This window comes from Aethalodelphis obliquidens, unplaced genomic scaffold, assembly GCF_003676395.1.
Source record: "Aethalodelphis obliquidens isolate GAN/ISIS:26980383/991018 unplaced genomic scaffold, ASM367639v1 scaffold56, whole genome shotgun sequence".
NCBI classification, from domain to species: Eukaryota; Metazoa; Chordata; class Mammalia; order Artiodactyla; family Delphinidae; genus Aethalodelphis; species Aethalodelphis obliquidens.
The window spans coordinates 12,644,753-12,660,246 of NW_020838000.1; the positions used below are offsets into that span (position 1 = coordinate 12,644,753).

Sequence of the window (15,494 nt, forward strand, 5' to 3'; positions counted from 1 at the left end):
AAATGAAGATCCCCTATCTGCCATCTGTCACTCATCCCCTCATACGTGTTATGTTGCCTTCTCACCTGAATTTCATCTGCTTACCAACTTCTATCAAACCACCCTTTCAGAGAAGTGGCTTTTATCACATATGTACAGGTAAGTAAACATGCTACCTGTGAGGTCTTCTGAGCCTTCTTCCTGCTGTGGAGTGAAGACGTTGGCCCCTAGAGGAGCACCTGTCAGCTCCTTGCAAACAGATGGAAGAAGGACTCAAGTCTATCCTCAGGGATCCAAACAAGGTATTTGTCTACATTTGATCTACTCAGTATGGATTCAAACCCCTCACCCAAATTCCACTGGGCATCTGGTTCCCTTAGAGACAATAACAACTGCTTCCTTGGCTGCACCCCCTGTCCCTCCCTCTCCTGCCTTCCACCTGAGACCAGATATTTAAAAATATTGCTAACTTAGACCACGTACCAAGAACAAAAATTAAAAACAACAACAACACAACAACAAAACAACCCAAAACTTAAAAACAGTCCTCATCCAATTTGTTTCAACTTTTAAATAAACAAACAGAACCCAACTTCAGAATTCAACATGCAATATTGCCACACAAACCACCAAAGACCACACCAATGGCCACCATAAGTATAAAATAGCAATAAAGAGCTCAGGCCCTGGAGCTTGACTAGGAAATATTAGATTTTCCACTTACCTAATCTTTGTTTCCTCACCTGTCTGTTTCCCCATAGGATTGTTGTATGGACAAAATTAGCTATTTTACATAAAGCACTTAGAACAATAAAGTTTAGCTAACATTAAGTTTTCACTCCAAAAAATAAATGTGCGATGTGGCCCCTGTAAGGCAGTCCCTGTTGCCCATCCCCAGGGCCTACTATGTCTAAAATGAGCACACAAATTAAGGGTAAATGTCAAAATATCCACAGTATTAAAACATCACGATATGGATGTTGATGTCCATCGACAGATGAATAGATAAAGAAGATGTGGTACATATATACAATGGAATATTACTCAGCCATTAAAAATAATTAATTAATGCCATTTGCAGCAATATGGATGGACCTGGAGATTATTATACTAAGTGAAGTAAGTCAGACAGAGAAAGAGAAATATCACGTGATATCACTCATATGTGGAATCAAAAAAAATTATATAAGTGAACTTATTTACAAACAGAAACAGACTCACAGACTTAGAGAATAAACTTATGATTAGCACGGAAAAGGGTATGGGGGCAGGATAGACTGGTAGTTTGAGATTGATATGTACACACTGCTATATTTAAAACAGATAACCAACAAGGACCTACTGTATAGCACAGGGACCTCTGCTCAATATTCTGTAATAACGTAAGTGGGAAAAGAATTTGGAAAAGAATAGATACATGTATATGTATAACTGAATCACTTTGCTGTGCATCTGAAACTATCACAACATTGTTAATCAATTATACTCCAATATAAAAATTTTTTAAATAAATAAAAATCATGATATAAACAGAAATGTGATCATATTCATTTCTAGAATTTTCCATCTCACCGAAATAAACGACCTGAAGACAGGAAATGCCAAAATATTTTCAAATCACTCCTCCCGCCATGCTTCTGTCCATTTCACTGGACATGCCTACCTCGAACCACTGCCCGTGGGACTGCATCTTGAGGATGACACAGGGGTCTGGTTTGGAAAGGGCATCTCTGTCGGAAATGCCTTTGCATGCCACACGCAGCTCAACTTTGGTCAGGCAGGGGCTGTTAAAGATTCCCAGTGTATTGGCAGCTGACTCATAAATGTTGCTCATCTTCTTCATTCTGTTTTAGGCAAGAAAAAGAGGAAAAAATAGATGCCAATCACCACAGTATTTTTCAAAGGAAAAAGCTTCCCAGTCACCCTTCAGGAAAATGTTCAACACACACTATCGAGTACTGAATATATTAATTATCTGGCTTTCCACAGCAGGGTCAGGGTTCCAGTGAAACAAACAAACAAACAAAACCAAAAGAAAAAACAACCAAAATACCCAATAGGTGCTAATGCACTTGGCTAAGAACACTATTTTCTTATATGATTTGCATACATTTGCATAGTAAAATTTTTAGTTTATGAAATAATATTAACGAATTAGTGCAACAGACTGCAAACTGTAATCCAGTTCTATATTAAGTGCATGGCTTGTGTGAAAATTTACAGAGTTGTTGGTTAATCAGTTTAGTCACATTCCAAGTTGTTCAGATTCCTCCCAAATCCAGCTCTTCTTTTCCTTCTGTGTGATGGCACAGAGAAGGACATTGTCTGACCTGAAGAAACAGTCCAAATTTCCCTTCCCCAAACCCTGGCTCCATTTCTCAAGATGCCTTCAGCAAACCAAGTCCAAGAGAGACCCAGCATCTGATCTCCTGCCTCAAGTGCATTAGTCCATTCTCTCCTTTCCCTTCCCTGCTCCTGCTACCATGTCAGAAATGTGACTGTGACCATTTGAAGGAGAGCACAAAGCCTAAACCATGGAAACAGCAGCCACAAGTAAGTACTGCTGGCCTCCTTCCTGTCCTCACATGGTCACCTTTCAATGACACTTTGCATCACCAAGGCCCAGGGCTACAAGGAACCCCCAGAACCCTCCAACACTCTCCTTCTCAGAGGAGGGCTGGGCCTGTAAGGACATCGACAGAGCCTCTCAGGGGTGAAATCAATATCCTTCTCATGAAATTCTGTTTCCCTGTAGATTCCCTATGAGAAACGGCATTGGTGTCCCACAGTGGAATTTCTTCATCTATAAAATGAGGACAATCCATCCTTCTCCCTTCCCTTCTTCCACAAATATTCAGTGAGTCCCCTTGGTATCTGGCACCATGCTAGGTTTGCGTACACCATAACCTCTTCCTCTTAAACACACACACACACACACACACACACACACACACACACACCAGCTGGTCTCTCCAAACTTAGCAGCTAGCTCCATGCCAAAGGCAACCTTTTCCAACCTGACAATGCCCCTCCCTCATGGCAGATGTCACTGGAATTTTTCTCTCCCAATGCTCCATCACAAGGCTTTCTGCCCTCCCTCCCTTCCACATTCCAACTCTCTAGTTCCCTATTTATCTAGTTATTATGAACACATGTTTTTCCCTATATATGCTGAAGGGAAGTTGCACTGAATACCAGAAATTTATCTCCTAGAACAGAAGTGGACAAACTATGGCCTGTGTGCCCAATCTGGCTTGCCACCTGCTTTGATACATAAAGTTTTGTTGGAACACAGCCCTGGTCGTGCATTTACATATTGTGTGTGGTTGCCTTAATAGATTGCAGCCCAGAGTATTTGCAACAGAGGCTGCATGGCCTGCAAAGCCTGAAATACCTACTCTCTGGCCTCTTCAGAAAATGTTTCCCAGTCTCTGCTCTAAAATATCAGGTAAGGGGAGTTTGCAGTTGGAAGGAGTTGGGATTCTCTTTCAATATGTGCTGTGGGATTAGTCTGAGGGTGAGAGTTGCTCTATCCTCTATCATACTGAATATTAATAGAGATTTTGGGACATTTGTTTTTTTACATACAAGAAAATCCAAGCTGAGAGGGGACTGGAACCTTGCCCGTGTCACACAGTTATTCTAATGGAAGAGCTAATACTGAAATGCCAGTTTTCTATCTTTTAGCCCATGCTATTTTTTACCATATGTAAAACGTTGGCTGGAGAATTGTTTGAATCTACAAAGTAACAGCGGATATAACAATATCCTTGATTTATTTCAACCTCCATGCAGAATCATTCTTTCTATTTTTAAACAAATTTTATTCATATACAGAAAATGCACAAATCATAAGTGTACAGTTTAATAAATGATGGTTCCTCTATTTTTACATATTGTGAGCAGACCAATCATTAGAGCAAAATAGAAGGCAGAGCATATGTGAACTTCAGTTTATAAAAAAGTGCACAGAGAAGGAATAGACTAGTAGGAGGATGGTTTTGTATCAGGCAGTGTTGGAAAAAATGTTGTGAACTCTCTATCAACTTTTTGATAAGAACAGCTTATCCTTCCTGAGTTCTGCTTTCCCAAAGCATTAGTTGGCTCCTTGGATCCACACTGCTCTTCTGAGTTCTGAGTGGCCTTTCCTATCTCTGGGAGGCATTGCTACCCCTTCTAACTGGCCCTATCCTTACAGGCTCATGGTCATGTCCATCCCCTTTCTCGCTCTCTCTTTTTCTTAAGGACTATCTTCTATTTTAGGTTCATAGCAAATTTCAGAGGAATGTTCAGAGATATCCCATATGCCACCTTCCTCCTCCATTACCTTCGTTACAATCAGTGAACCTCCACTGACTCATCATAATCACCCAAAGTCCATAGTTCACATCAGGGTCCACTCTTGGGGTTGCACATTCCATGAGTTTGGACAAATGTATAATAACGTGTACCCCCCATTACAGTACCATACAGAGTAGTTTCACCATCCTAACAATCCTTTATGCTCCACTTATTCATCTCTCCCTAACTCCTGGCAACCACTGATCTTTTTACTGTCTGCATAGCCTTTTCCAGAATGTCACAGAGATGGGAAGCTTTTCAGGCTGGCTCCTTTCATCCAGGACCCACTGACTCCTTTCTGTATAACACAAGCTTGCCTATAGAATGGAACACCTGCTCTAATGCCAAGTATTAATTGTGGTATGTAATGGAAAAAAGACTGTCAAGGAGACATACAGTTCCTTCCAGGGTCAAATCCTGGCTCCTTCACTCACTATGTAACCTTGAACAGGGTTCTTAACCTCTCTTGTAGTAATACCTACCTTGAAGAGTTGCTATGAAGGGCAGATGAAATAATACATGTAAAGTGCTTAGCACAATGCCAGGTATACAGTAGATGCTTCAAAAGTAGAGCTATTATTATTGTAATCTGACTGCTCTCAAGATTAAATCACTCATTCTCCCACTGCCAACTGGAACTCTCTTCGATTTTCTTGCTATTACTCCAGGATTAAGATTCTACTTGACCCCTTAAATACATTCTCTTTGCAGCCCACACAGTCTGGGCATAACACTCTCCACCTAAGAGCACAAAACCACCTCTCAAATCAGTAGTTTGTCTGAGGATTCATACACATTAGCTGATCAGAAGGCAGATAGTAAAATATAAGTGACAATCTGATCACATAGGCCAAAAGCTGTCTAAAATAATTTAAAACTATTAGGAAAGCTTCTCAAAATATGGATTTATGCCATAACCATGAATGATATATCCTAAACTGTAAGTGTACATAGTACTCTGAGATATTAGCTGGTAGTAAATTTAAATCGTTTATAAATGAATAAACAAATGAAATTGGGGCACATGTACAGAGACTTTTTTAAAACCAGTGGGATATATGATCTAAAATTTTTTATGAACCATTCTTTTAGGCAAACACGTGGAGGATTTAGAGCTGGGAAAATAGCCATGATGAAATAATCATTTGATAAAAATTAATCAATGGTTGGACTAGAGGAGAGAAGAAAGTTTATGATTGTCAAAGGGTGGTCATTATTTATTCCTCCTTTTTTCATCGATTTCACCACCACCCCTTCTTCTTCTGCTCAAGGACCTAAGAGGCTGACCTCCACTGAATGACAGCTCACTGTTGGCTAGCCTCCTGTGCTATGGTCTGAATGTCTGTGTCCCCCCACAAAATTCATATGCTGAAATCCTAACCCCTGAAGGTGGTGAGATTAGGAGGTGGAGACTTAGAGAAGCGAATAGGTCTGAGGGTGGAACCCTCATGAATGGCATTAGTGCTCTTACAAGAGAGACCACAGAGCTCCCCGGGCTCTTCTGCCATGTGAGAACACAGTGAGAAGAGAGCCCTCACCCAACCACGCTGTAACTCTGATTGGGATGTCCAGCCTCCAGAACTGTGAGCCAAACCCCTATATGACCCAGGTCCTGAAAGGCAACTCCATCTCCAAGGTTCTCACTTCACTTTGGGAGTACTGTTTCTTCCTTTGGCTCCTTCAGGCTTACACTCATTCTAGGGTTGGGCCGGCATAAGTCCTTAGGTTTGGTCCCTGCCACCCACTGGCTGAGAACAATCAGTCAAGTCTCCAGAAAAAGCGCAGCTGTGAAACATTCACAGCCAACACTCATATCCACTGGGCACTGGGGGATGGTTACACTAACTTGATAAAGGGGAATTGGGCAGAGCATCAACAGGGTCTATTTCACCACAGTGGTTAGTCTCCTTTAGATCAGGGACTACTTCTTATACTTTACCCCAATAGTGTTCGCCTTGATAATATTTGTAGACTGGTGATGAAACCACTACACATCCTGACTTTTGGGGGGACAGGATATAGGCTATGTCCATGCACAAATGAAAGCCACACCTAGATGGACATATTGGAGATCATGAGTTCCTCTGGCTGTCCAGAGGTAGCAGCAGTCCTGACCTTGATTTTGGAGATGGTATATAGGCCAGTGAATTCAGACTGTTTGGCCTTGGCCCAGCTGAAGCTCACTGCTGAAAGGTGATCACAAACTACGGTTCTGTCAACCAGTGATCAGCTACATCCGGCTCCAGATAAGTGGAGTAAACAAGTAATTTCACAGTCTGTTAAAAGACAGGATTAATGTGGCCAGATTATCAATACATTTTCCATGGCCTATTTAAATCCTTTTGTTGCCTTTCATACAATAGCCTGGTTTTACAGAGACTAATGTCTGCTGAGAATTATTTTGATGAAAGCTGACTTTTGGCCAATTTTAGAAGCAAATTATAATTGTCCTTTCACTTGGATAATTTAAGTTATAAAAAACCACTCCTTTAGCATATCAACACTCTCTAACAGGACAAATTGATCCTGAAACTTAATTAGTTTCTGAATGAGCTGAAAACAACGCCGAGACAATAAAGAGCTCAAGAGGAAAGAGAATCAGCTCAGGTTCACAGGGGACCAGCTTGCCTTAAAGCTATGTTAAGAATAAGCGCATACAGGGAGATCAGCTCGGTACCTTGTGACCACCTAGGAGGGTGGGAGACCACCTAGGTACCTTGTGACCACCTAGGAGGGTGGGAGAGGGAGGGGATGTGGGAATATGTGTGTGCATAAGGCTGATTCGCTTTGTTGTGCAGCGGAAGCTGGCATGGCAGTGTGAAGCAATTGTACTTCAATAAAGATGTAAAAAAAGAATAACTGCACAATCTCTGTTCTGCTTGCTCCGGCATTATTTGGCCTTTTTAAACGTCACTGCACATCCAGGAAGGCTGCTATGCTGGATGTCTCTATCACACATTTCCATATCAATGCAAGAAATATGACAGGGCGTCTGCTATGTGCCTGGTGCTGCAGTGGATCCAGAGGCCCCAAGCATCATTCACTCAGCTGAGGAGAAACCAGGTATCGTTCCCTCAACTTCTGAATTTATTTCCTATTCAACATTTCCTGATCTACTGTTAGATCAAAAGTAAATTTATTCTTAGGCGGCAAGCATGGTGCTGGACACTAATGAGACAGCCCATCTCCTACATGTTCACATCCTGGAGCAGCTTCTCAGGCTGTGCACGATCATGGATCACGCGGGGAGCTTGTTAAGACATAGTTCCTGTTACAAGAGCCTGGAGTGGAGCCTGAGACTCTGCTCCCAGGTGTCACTGATCCTGCTGCCTATGGACCACACTTTGAGAGGCAAGGTTGTTGAGTACAAACCAAGCATTTATAAAACAAGGCAAACTGCCCTAGAAGTTGTTCATCTGAAGATCAGATGCTCACATATGGGATGTAGATGGTATAGAAGACAAGAGTATGGATCCAGCATCAGAATATTTGATGCTAACCCAAACTCTGCTACTCCCTGTGTATGAGTTTGGGCAAGTTACTTGACTCCTCTGTGCCTCAGTTTTATCACATGTGAAATGGGAATAATAATAGCTCCTGACTTGTAGAGTTTTCCTGAGAATTAAATGAATTAAGCCTCATAATGTCTTCAGAAGAATAATGAAAACGATTATTGTCCTTTTCAAAAAGGATACCACTGAGTTCATGTAACATTTATCAAGCTCATATGTCTGCCAAGCACTCAATATGAAGTCATGAGATCCCAGGAGAATCGTTTCACAGGAAGGAAACTGCAGCTTAGAGAAGTAAAACAACTATTCAGCCAAGTGTGATGAATAAGGATTTGAACCTAGAACTCCAGGTCCAGAATTTAGGCTCTTAACCACTCTGCTGCACTCTCCTCCCTGTGGGATAGCTACTTAAGAAGACTCTCAATAGAAAAAGGAACCCTTCTACATTGTTGGTGGGAATGTAAATTGGTGCAGCCACTATGGAGAACAGTATGGAGGTCCAATGTTCACAGCAGCACTATTCACAGTAGCCAAGATGTGGAAATCCATCAGTAGATGAATGGATAAAGAAGATGTGATGTGTGTGTGTGTGTGTGTGTGTGTGTGTGTTCACACACACACAATGGAATACTACTCAGCCATAAAAAAGAATGAAATAATGCCATTTGTAGCAAAATGGATGGACCTAGAGATTATCATACTAAGTGAAGTAAGTCAGAATGTGAAAGACAAATACCATATGATATCACTTATATGTAGAATCTAAAGTATAACACAAATGAACGTACCTACAAAAGAGAAACAGACTCACAGACACAGAGAACCGACTTGTGGTTGCCAAGGGGGAGGGGGTGGGGGAGGGATGGATTGGGAGTTTGGGATTAGCAGATGCAAACTCTTATATATAGGATGGTTAGACAACAAGGTCCTACTATATATAGCACAAGGAACTGTATTAAATATCCTGTGATAAACCATTATGGAAAAGGATATAAAAAAGTATACATGTATAACTGAATCATTCTGCTGTATAGTAGAAATTAAGACAACATTGTAAATCAACTATACTTCAATTTTAAAACTTTTTTTAAAAAAGAAGACTCTCAATAAAAGGGGCAACTGGGGACTTACACCACACAACACTTGCCCAAATGTTCCTGACTTCCCTGGTTCCCCTGAGTGTCACACTGTACTGCCCCTCCCTCTTTCTGTCTATCCCCCCAAAATTCCAGCACCCTTCTCTCTCAGTCCTTGAAACTTTTAGATTCCTTATTATTTTTTCCTTCATAGAGAACCCTTTATTTTATAAATTAACCTGCTCTCTGGTTCCCTTCCTCTCACAGCTTTAATCATGATGCATCCTGCTTAGGCCCCCTCGGCTCCCGGTTTGGCAGCACAAACACTGAATCTTCCCACAAGGGCCAAAAAGGGAGAAAAGCCTATAATGCTCTATAAATCTCTTTTAAAAATAGCTTGTTTTCTGAGCCACTAATACTAACGACACCAATAACAAACTACACAGACAGTGTTTCACTGAATTCTTGAGACAGTCTCTTGAGATAGGTATTGCCAGCCCCACTTCATAGATGTACAAGTAAGACTCATGGTGGTTAAATCACAGCTGCCAAGTGACAGTCAGGAATCAAGCCTGGGTCTAATGGACTCCACAATCTGTGTTTTTGACCATTTCTTATAAAATGATTTACACTCAATTAGATTAAAAATTATTTTGCTTCTAGATCATGCAAAGGCAAACTTAAAACCCGTTCCAATCTTAATAAAATCTCTAAGGTGTACTATGTACATTAATGAGATTGTGCTCTAGCAGCCTTTAAAAATTCACTTTTCTTTCTTCCCCTTACTCTCAAAGCAGCCCAAGTCACTTTTGGAACTCTTTGTAACGGCAGCCTCACCAACAAGTTGAGGGGTCTGGGAACTCAGTGCCCCTACCCAGATGATTTCATCAGAGAGCATTGATGAGTTATCATTGGTGGGGCTACACCACCAGAAAACCCAGAAATAAAACCACATGAACCACAAAAGGCCATGGTGCTAATGAATAAGATTCAAAATTGACAATATGTGGACTTGAATGTTTTTCTTGAAATATACTATGCCAAATCACTCAAGTGCAGTAAATTATTATTTCAGTCATTTCCTGACTTTCTAATTTGAGACAACCAAGAGGCCGAAAGAAAAAAATCCAGCAGAGATCCTATTTACTGAAAAAGAGCTTTCTTGGGAAAATGTACATAAGGAATCAGATATATCGATGTTCTAGGAACTTCCGGGCTCACATTTGTATCTCTGACAATGAGTCATAAACATGAGATTTTTCTAGAAAGCAATTATGTCCATTGCATCACATTCCTATTAATTTTATAGCACTCAAATGTCACCCATTTTTAGGAGAAGAACTGGATATACAAATTTAACTGGACGACTACAAAGGCTGACAAAATTTTAAAAGTGAAACATGAACAAAATGTCAAAGGAAATTGTATGAATAACTGTCTCCTCCCTGTTACAGCCACTCCTTTTCCTACCACACCAAAGGCAACTAAAGATCCTGAATGAGAGAGAAAAAGCAAATTCAGATGATGTTTTATTATTTTGGCACTGAAATAATTTCCTCCTGTTTCTCAGGCAACTAAATTTACCCAGTAAAAAGATCAAATCCCAGTCTTCTTTTGTTCAGTTATTTTCCCTTTTTAATATAATCACAGGGTGGATTCTTCCATTAATGTCATGCTAACAGGAAGCTGGGGGCTCACAAAGTGGATTTTGTGCTTCTGGTCTCATATATGTGGCTAAATTTAAAAGCAAAAAGGAGCAACATTATTTTTATGTTCAACAGGAGAAACTATAGACAGTATATGAAGCCAGAAGCCAATTTCCTTGAAAAAGCATGGTAATGGATCTACTGATGGGTCCTGTTCTGCTCCTGCACCTCGTTTAAGACTTGCTTCTGCTTTGAACAACATCCTAGCATTAACAGGCTTTTGTTTAGTTGGCATAGGACAGAATCGTGTGTTTTGGGGATACAGAACACAACGTTTAGTTCAGTGCTGCCAAGTAGAAATATGTGTGTTGATGGACATTTTCTTTACCTACGCTGTCCAGTACAGTGGCCAAAAGCACTTGAGCTGGGGCTAGTGCAATCGAGGAAATGAATGTTTAACTTTATTTAGTTTTAACTTAAATTTAAATAGCCACCTGTGGCTGGTGGCTACCATAACTGACATGTGCTGGACATATTGTATTAAACTTCTGTTCATAGCGTTCTTTTATTTTCCTTTGTTTCTCCTGAAGACTAAAACTGAATGCTATTGCTCAAAAGAACCTTCCAACATGAATGTGATGTCAAGGACCTCACCTCAAAGCAAGTCATGGAAACAGGACTCTTTTATTTTTATTTATTCACTTTTTAAAATAAATTTACTTATTTATTTATTTTTGGCTCTGTTAGGTCTTCGTTGCTGTGTGCAGGCTTTCTCTAGTTGCGGTGAGCGGGGGCTACTCTTTGTTGAGCGAAGTGAGCGGGCTTCTCATTGTCGTGGCTTCTCTTGTTGTGGAGCACAGGCTCTAGGCGTGCGGGCCTCAGTAGCTGTGGCACGTGGGCTCAGTAGTTGTGGCTTGCGGGCTCTAGAGCTCAGGCTGAGTAGTTGTGGAGCACGAGCTTAGTTGCTCCACGGCATGCGGGATCTTCCCCGGCCAGGGCTCGATCCTGTGTCCCCTGCATTGGCAGGCAGATTCCTAACCTCTGCACCACCAGGGAAGCCCAGGACTCTTTTATAAGAGAAATCTATTTCCCACTCTTTAGTGGAGACTGAACACAGAGGTGCTAAAAGGACTTAGCAAGCCCAGGTTTGGCCCATAGTCTTTTCCTCGTTTGCCAGGGCCAGTTGCTCAGGGGTGAATGCTTGCAGTACTGCACAGAGACAGACTGCACAAGAAAGAGTGTGATTAATTAACAATGTCTGCCATCCACACATTGGGGTGGGGGAACGTGGCAGCCTAAGGAAGATAATGGAGTGAGGCTCTCCTTAGAACATTTTTTTTAACTTTTTATTTTGTATTGGAGTACAGTTGATTAACAATGTTGTGTTAGCTTCAGGTGTACAACAAAGTGATTCAGTTATACATATACATGTATTTATTCTTTTTCAAATCCTTTTCCTAGTTAGGTTGTCACATAATGTTAAGCAGAGTTCCCTGTGCTATACAGTAGGTCCTCGTTGGTTATTTTAAATATAGCAGTGTGTACATGTCAATCCTAAACTCCCTAATGATCTCTCCCCCCACCCTTCCCCCCATAACCATAACTTCATTCTCTAAGTCTGTGAGTCTGCTTCTGTTTTGTAAATAAGTTCATTTCTATCATTTTTTTTTAGATCCCACATATAAGCGATATCATACCATATTTCTCTTTCTCTGTCTGATTTACTTCACTCAGTATGACAATATCTAGGTCCATCCATGTTGCTGCAAATGGCATTATTTCATTCTTTTTAATGGCTGAGTAATATTCCATTGTATTTATGTACCACATCTCCTTTACCCATTCTTCTGTTGATGGACATTTAGGTTGCGTCCATGTCTTGGCTACTGTAAACAGCACTGCAATGAATAGTGAGGTGCATATATCCTTTTGGACCTTGTTTTTCTCTGGGGGTATATGCACAGGAGTGGGATTGCAGGATCACATGGATTAGTCTCCAAAATTTACAAATAGCTCATGTGGCTTAATATCATCAAAACAAACAACCCAATCAAAAAATGGGCAGGAGACCTAAATAGACATTTCTCCAAAGAAGACATACAGATGGCAAAGAAGCACATGAAAAGATGCTCAAAATCGCTAATTATTAGAGAAATGCAAGTCAAAACTACAATGAGATATCACCTCATTGGTGATATCAGAATGGCCATCATCAAAAAAATCCACAAACAAATGCTGGAGTGTGGAGAGAAGGGAACCCTCCTACAGTGTTGGTGGGAATGTAAATTGGTGCAGTCACTATGGAGAACAGTATGGAGGTTCCTTAAGAAACTAGAACTTCTTTCTAATGTGACATTGCCTTTATGTCTGATGTGTAATAATGTTTCTACAGAAAGTTTCAAAATAGCAAAACATAAGCTTTGTGGCAAATGGCCTTGCTGAGGTAGCAATGAATGAAAACAAATGAGAGATGAGAATTGAGGTAGAAGTACTATGTAAAGTGGGTGTGATTTGGGGAGTGGAGAGAGGACTGCTGGAAAGGGAGGCTGTTCTAGAGGATAACAACATATCCATCTCAGATATCAGTCATCATGATGCTTCAGTGAAGAGGAAAGCCACAGTCTATGTGGAAGTTATGGTATCTGCATGTCAGTATTCACACATGGACACAAACACACATTCATTCTCTCCCTCTCTCTCTTCCTCCCTCTCCTGTTGAATTTCCATAGTACCAGAGTACAAGGTGGGACTGCTGTTGTGTAACAATGTGAGAAATTTATATTCAGTGGAGGAGTCTGGAAAGGAAAGAAAGAGTCTCCCCATGAACACTGAGAAACTTCAGGGATCCTCTGACAGCATGAAGACATACTGACTGAATGGCTCATGTTTAGGCACCTGGGCAAGGTATGTATAAGACATGATTAGATGAGGAGGAAACCTGACAGATGCCATGTGTGTGGGGGCTGGGAGTTCTGTAGATGTCCATCCTCACTGCCTGTGAAGAGAATATGAACACAGGAAAACCTGCAGGTTCCAGTGCAGGCAGAGACCAGAGAAATAAGTGCCACAGGAAAACCATAACAGCAACAATAAAACCAACCACAACTGTTTTTGCATACTTGGGTGACCAGCACTGTGCTCAGTGCTGCCAGCTACACCATCACATTCAATCCTTTCAATAGTTATTAAGGGTAACTCAGTATTATTTCAGTTCTACAGATGAGAAAACTGAGATTCAGAAAATCTAAGTAAATTCCTAGATCACATAACCAAAAAAACCGAAGGGGGCAGGATTCAATTGTATTCTTTTTAACTCCAAAGTTACAGGATTCTGTCTGTAATATTATTCAGCCTCCTCTGTATACCTTAACATCTCAGTTCAGTTTCTAGTTCTATTTGAGTTCCTTCACGCTAACAGTCCCAGAGGGTTATACCTCTTTCATTCATTCATTCATAAAATATTTATTTAACACTTCAGATGTGTGCTGGGAACCATGCTGGGTACTGGGAAATACAAAGAGGAAAAGGGTCACTAACTCCAAGGAGCTTGCAGGCAAATGGGAAATAAACAGATTAAGGTTTTTTTTTTAATTTTTACTGGAGTATAGTTGATTTACAATGTTGTGTTAGTTTCTTGAGTTACAGAAAGATGAATCAGTTATACATATAAATCCACTCTTTTCTAAGTTCTTTTCTCATATAAGTCATTACAAAGTATTGAGTAGAGTTCCCTGTGCTACATGTTAGGTCTTTATTAGTTATTTAATTTATATATAGTAGTGTATATATGTCAATCCCAATCTCCCATTTTATCCCTCCCCCGCTTTCCCCCTTGGTAACCATAAGTTTATTTTCTACATCTGTGACTCTATTTCTATTTTGTAAATAAGTTCATTTGTACCATTTTTTTAAGATTCCACATGTAAGCAAATGATATTTGTCTATCTCTTACTTAACTCAGTATGACAATCTCTAGGTCCATCCATGTTGCTGCAAAGAGCATTCATTATTTTTTATTCTTTTTTATGGCTGAGTAATATTCCATTGTATGTATGTATGTATGTATGTGTGTATAAAGAAGATGTGGTGAATATATATATATATATATATATATATATTCACCACATCTTCTTTATCCATTCCTCTGTCATGGTCATTTAGGTTACTTCCATGTCCTGGCTATTGTAAACAGTGCTGCAATGAACACTGGGGTGCATGTATCTTTTCAAATTAAGGTTTTCTCCAGATATAAGCCCAGGAGTGGGATTGCTGGATCATATGGTAGTTCTACTTTTAGTTTTTTAAGGAACCTCCATACTCTTTCAGGAGTGGCTGTACCAATTTACATTCCCACCAACAGTATAGGAGGGTTTCCTTTTCTCCACACCTGCTCTAGCATTTATTGTTTCTAGATTTTTTGATGATGGCCATTCTGACTGGTGTTGAGGTGGATACTGCATTGTAGTTTTGATTTGCATTTATCTAATAATTAGTGATGTTGAGCATATTTCCATGTACTTTTTAGCCATCTGTGTGTATTCTTTGGAGAAATGTCTATTTAGGTCTTCTGCCCATTTTTCGATTGGGTTCTTTGGTTTTTTGATATTGAGCTGCATGAGCTGTTCATATATTTTGGAGATTAATCCCTTGTCTGTCACTTCATTTGCAAATATTTTCTCCATACCGTGGGTAGTCTTTTTGTTTTGTTTATGGTTTCCTTTGCTATGCAAATGCTTTAAAGTTTAATTAGGTTCTTTCTTCTTGTTTTTATTTTCATTACTCTAGGAGTTGAGGGCCAAAAAAGATCTTGCTGTGATTTATGACAGAGAGTATTCTGCCAATGTTTTCCTCTAAGAGTTTTAAAGTATCCAGTCTTACATTTAGGTCTTTAATCCATTTTGAGTTTATTTTTGTGTATGGTGTTAGGGAGTGTTCTAATT

At 40.2% G+C, this 15,494-nt stretch overlaps 1 protein-coding gene across 1 annotated transcript in view; it reads right to left on the reverse strand.

Moving 5' to 3' along the window:
• CPNE4 (copine 4) overlaps positions 1 to 15,494 on the reverse strand; it is a 573,815-nt gene that overhangs the window by 414,835 nt on the left and 143,486 nt on the right. The window contains exon 2 of the mRNA XM_027086619.1: positions 1,643 to 1,823. Within this exon, the coding sequence (XP_026942420.1) occupies positions 1,643 to 1,822 (180 nt within the window). The 5' untranslated portion in view covers position 1,823. The remainder of the gene's footprint in view (positions 1 to 1,642; positions 1,824 to 15,494) is intronic.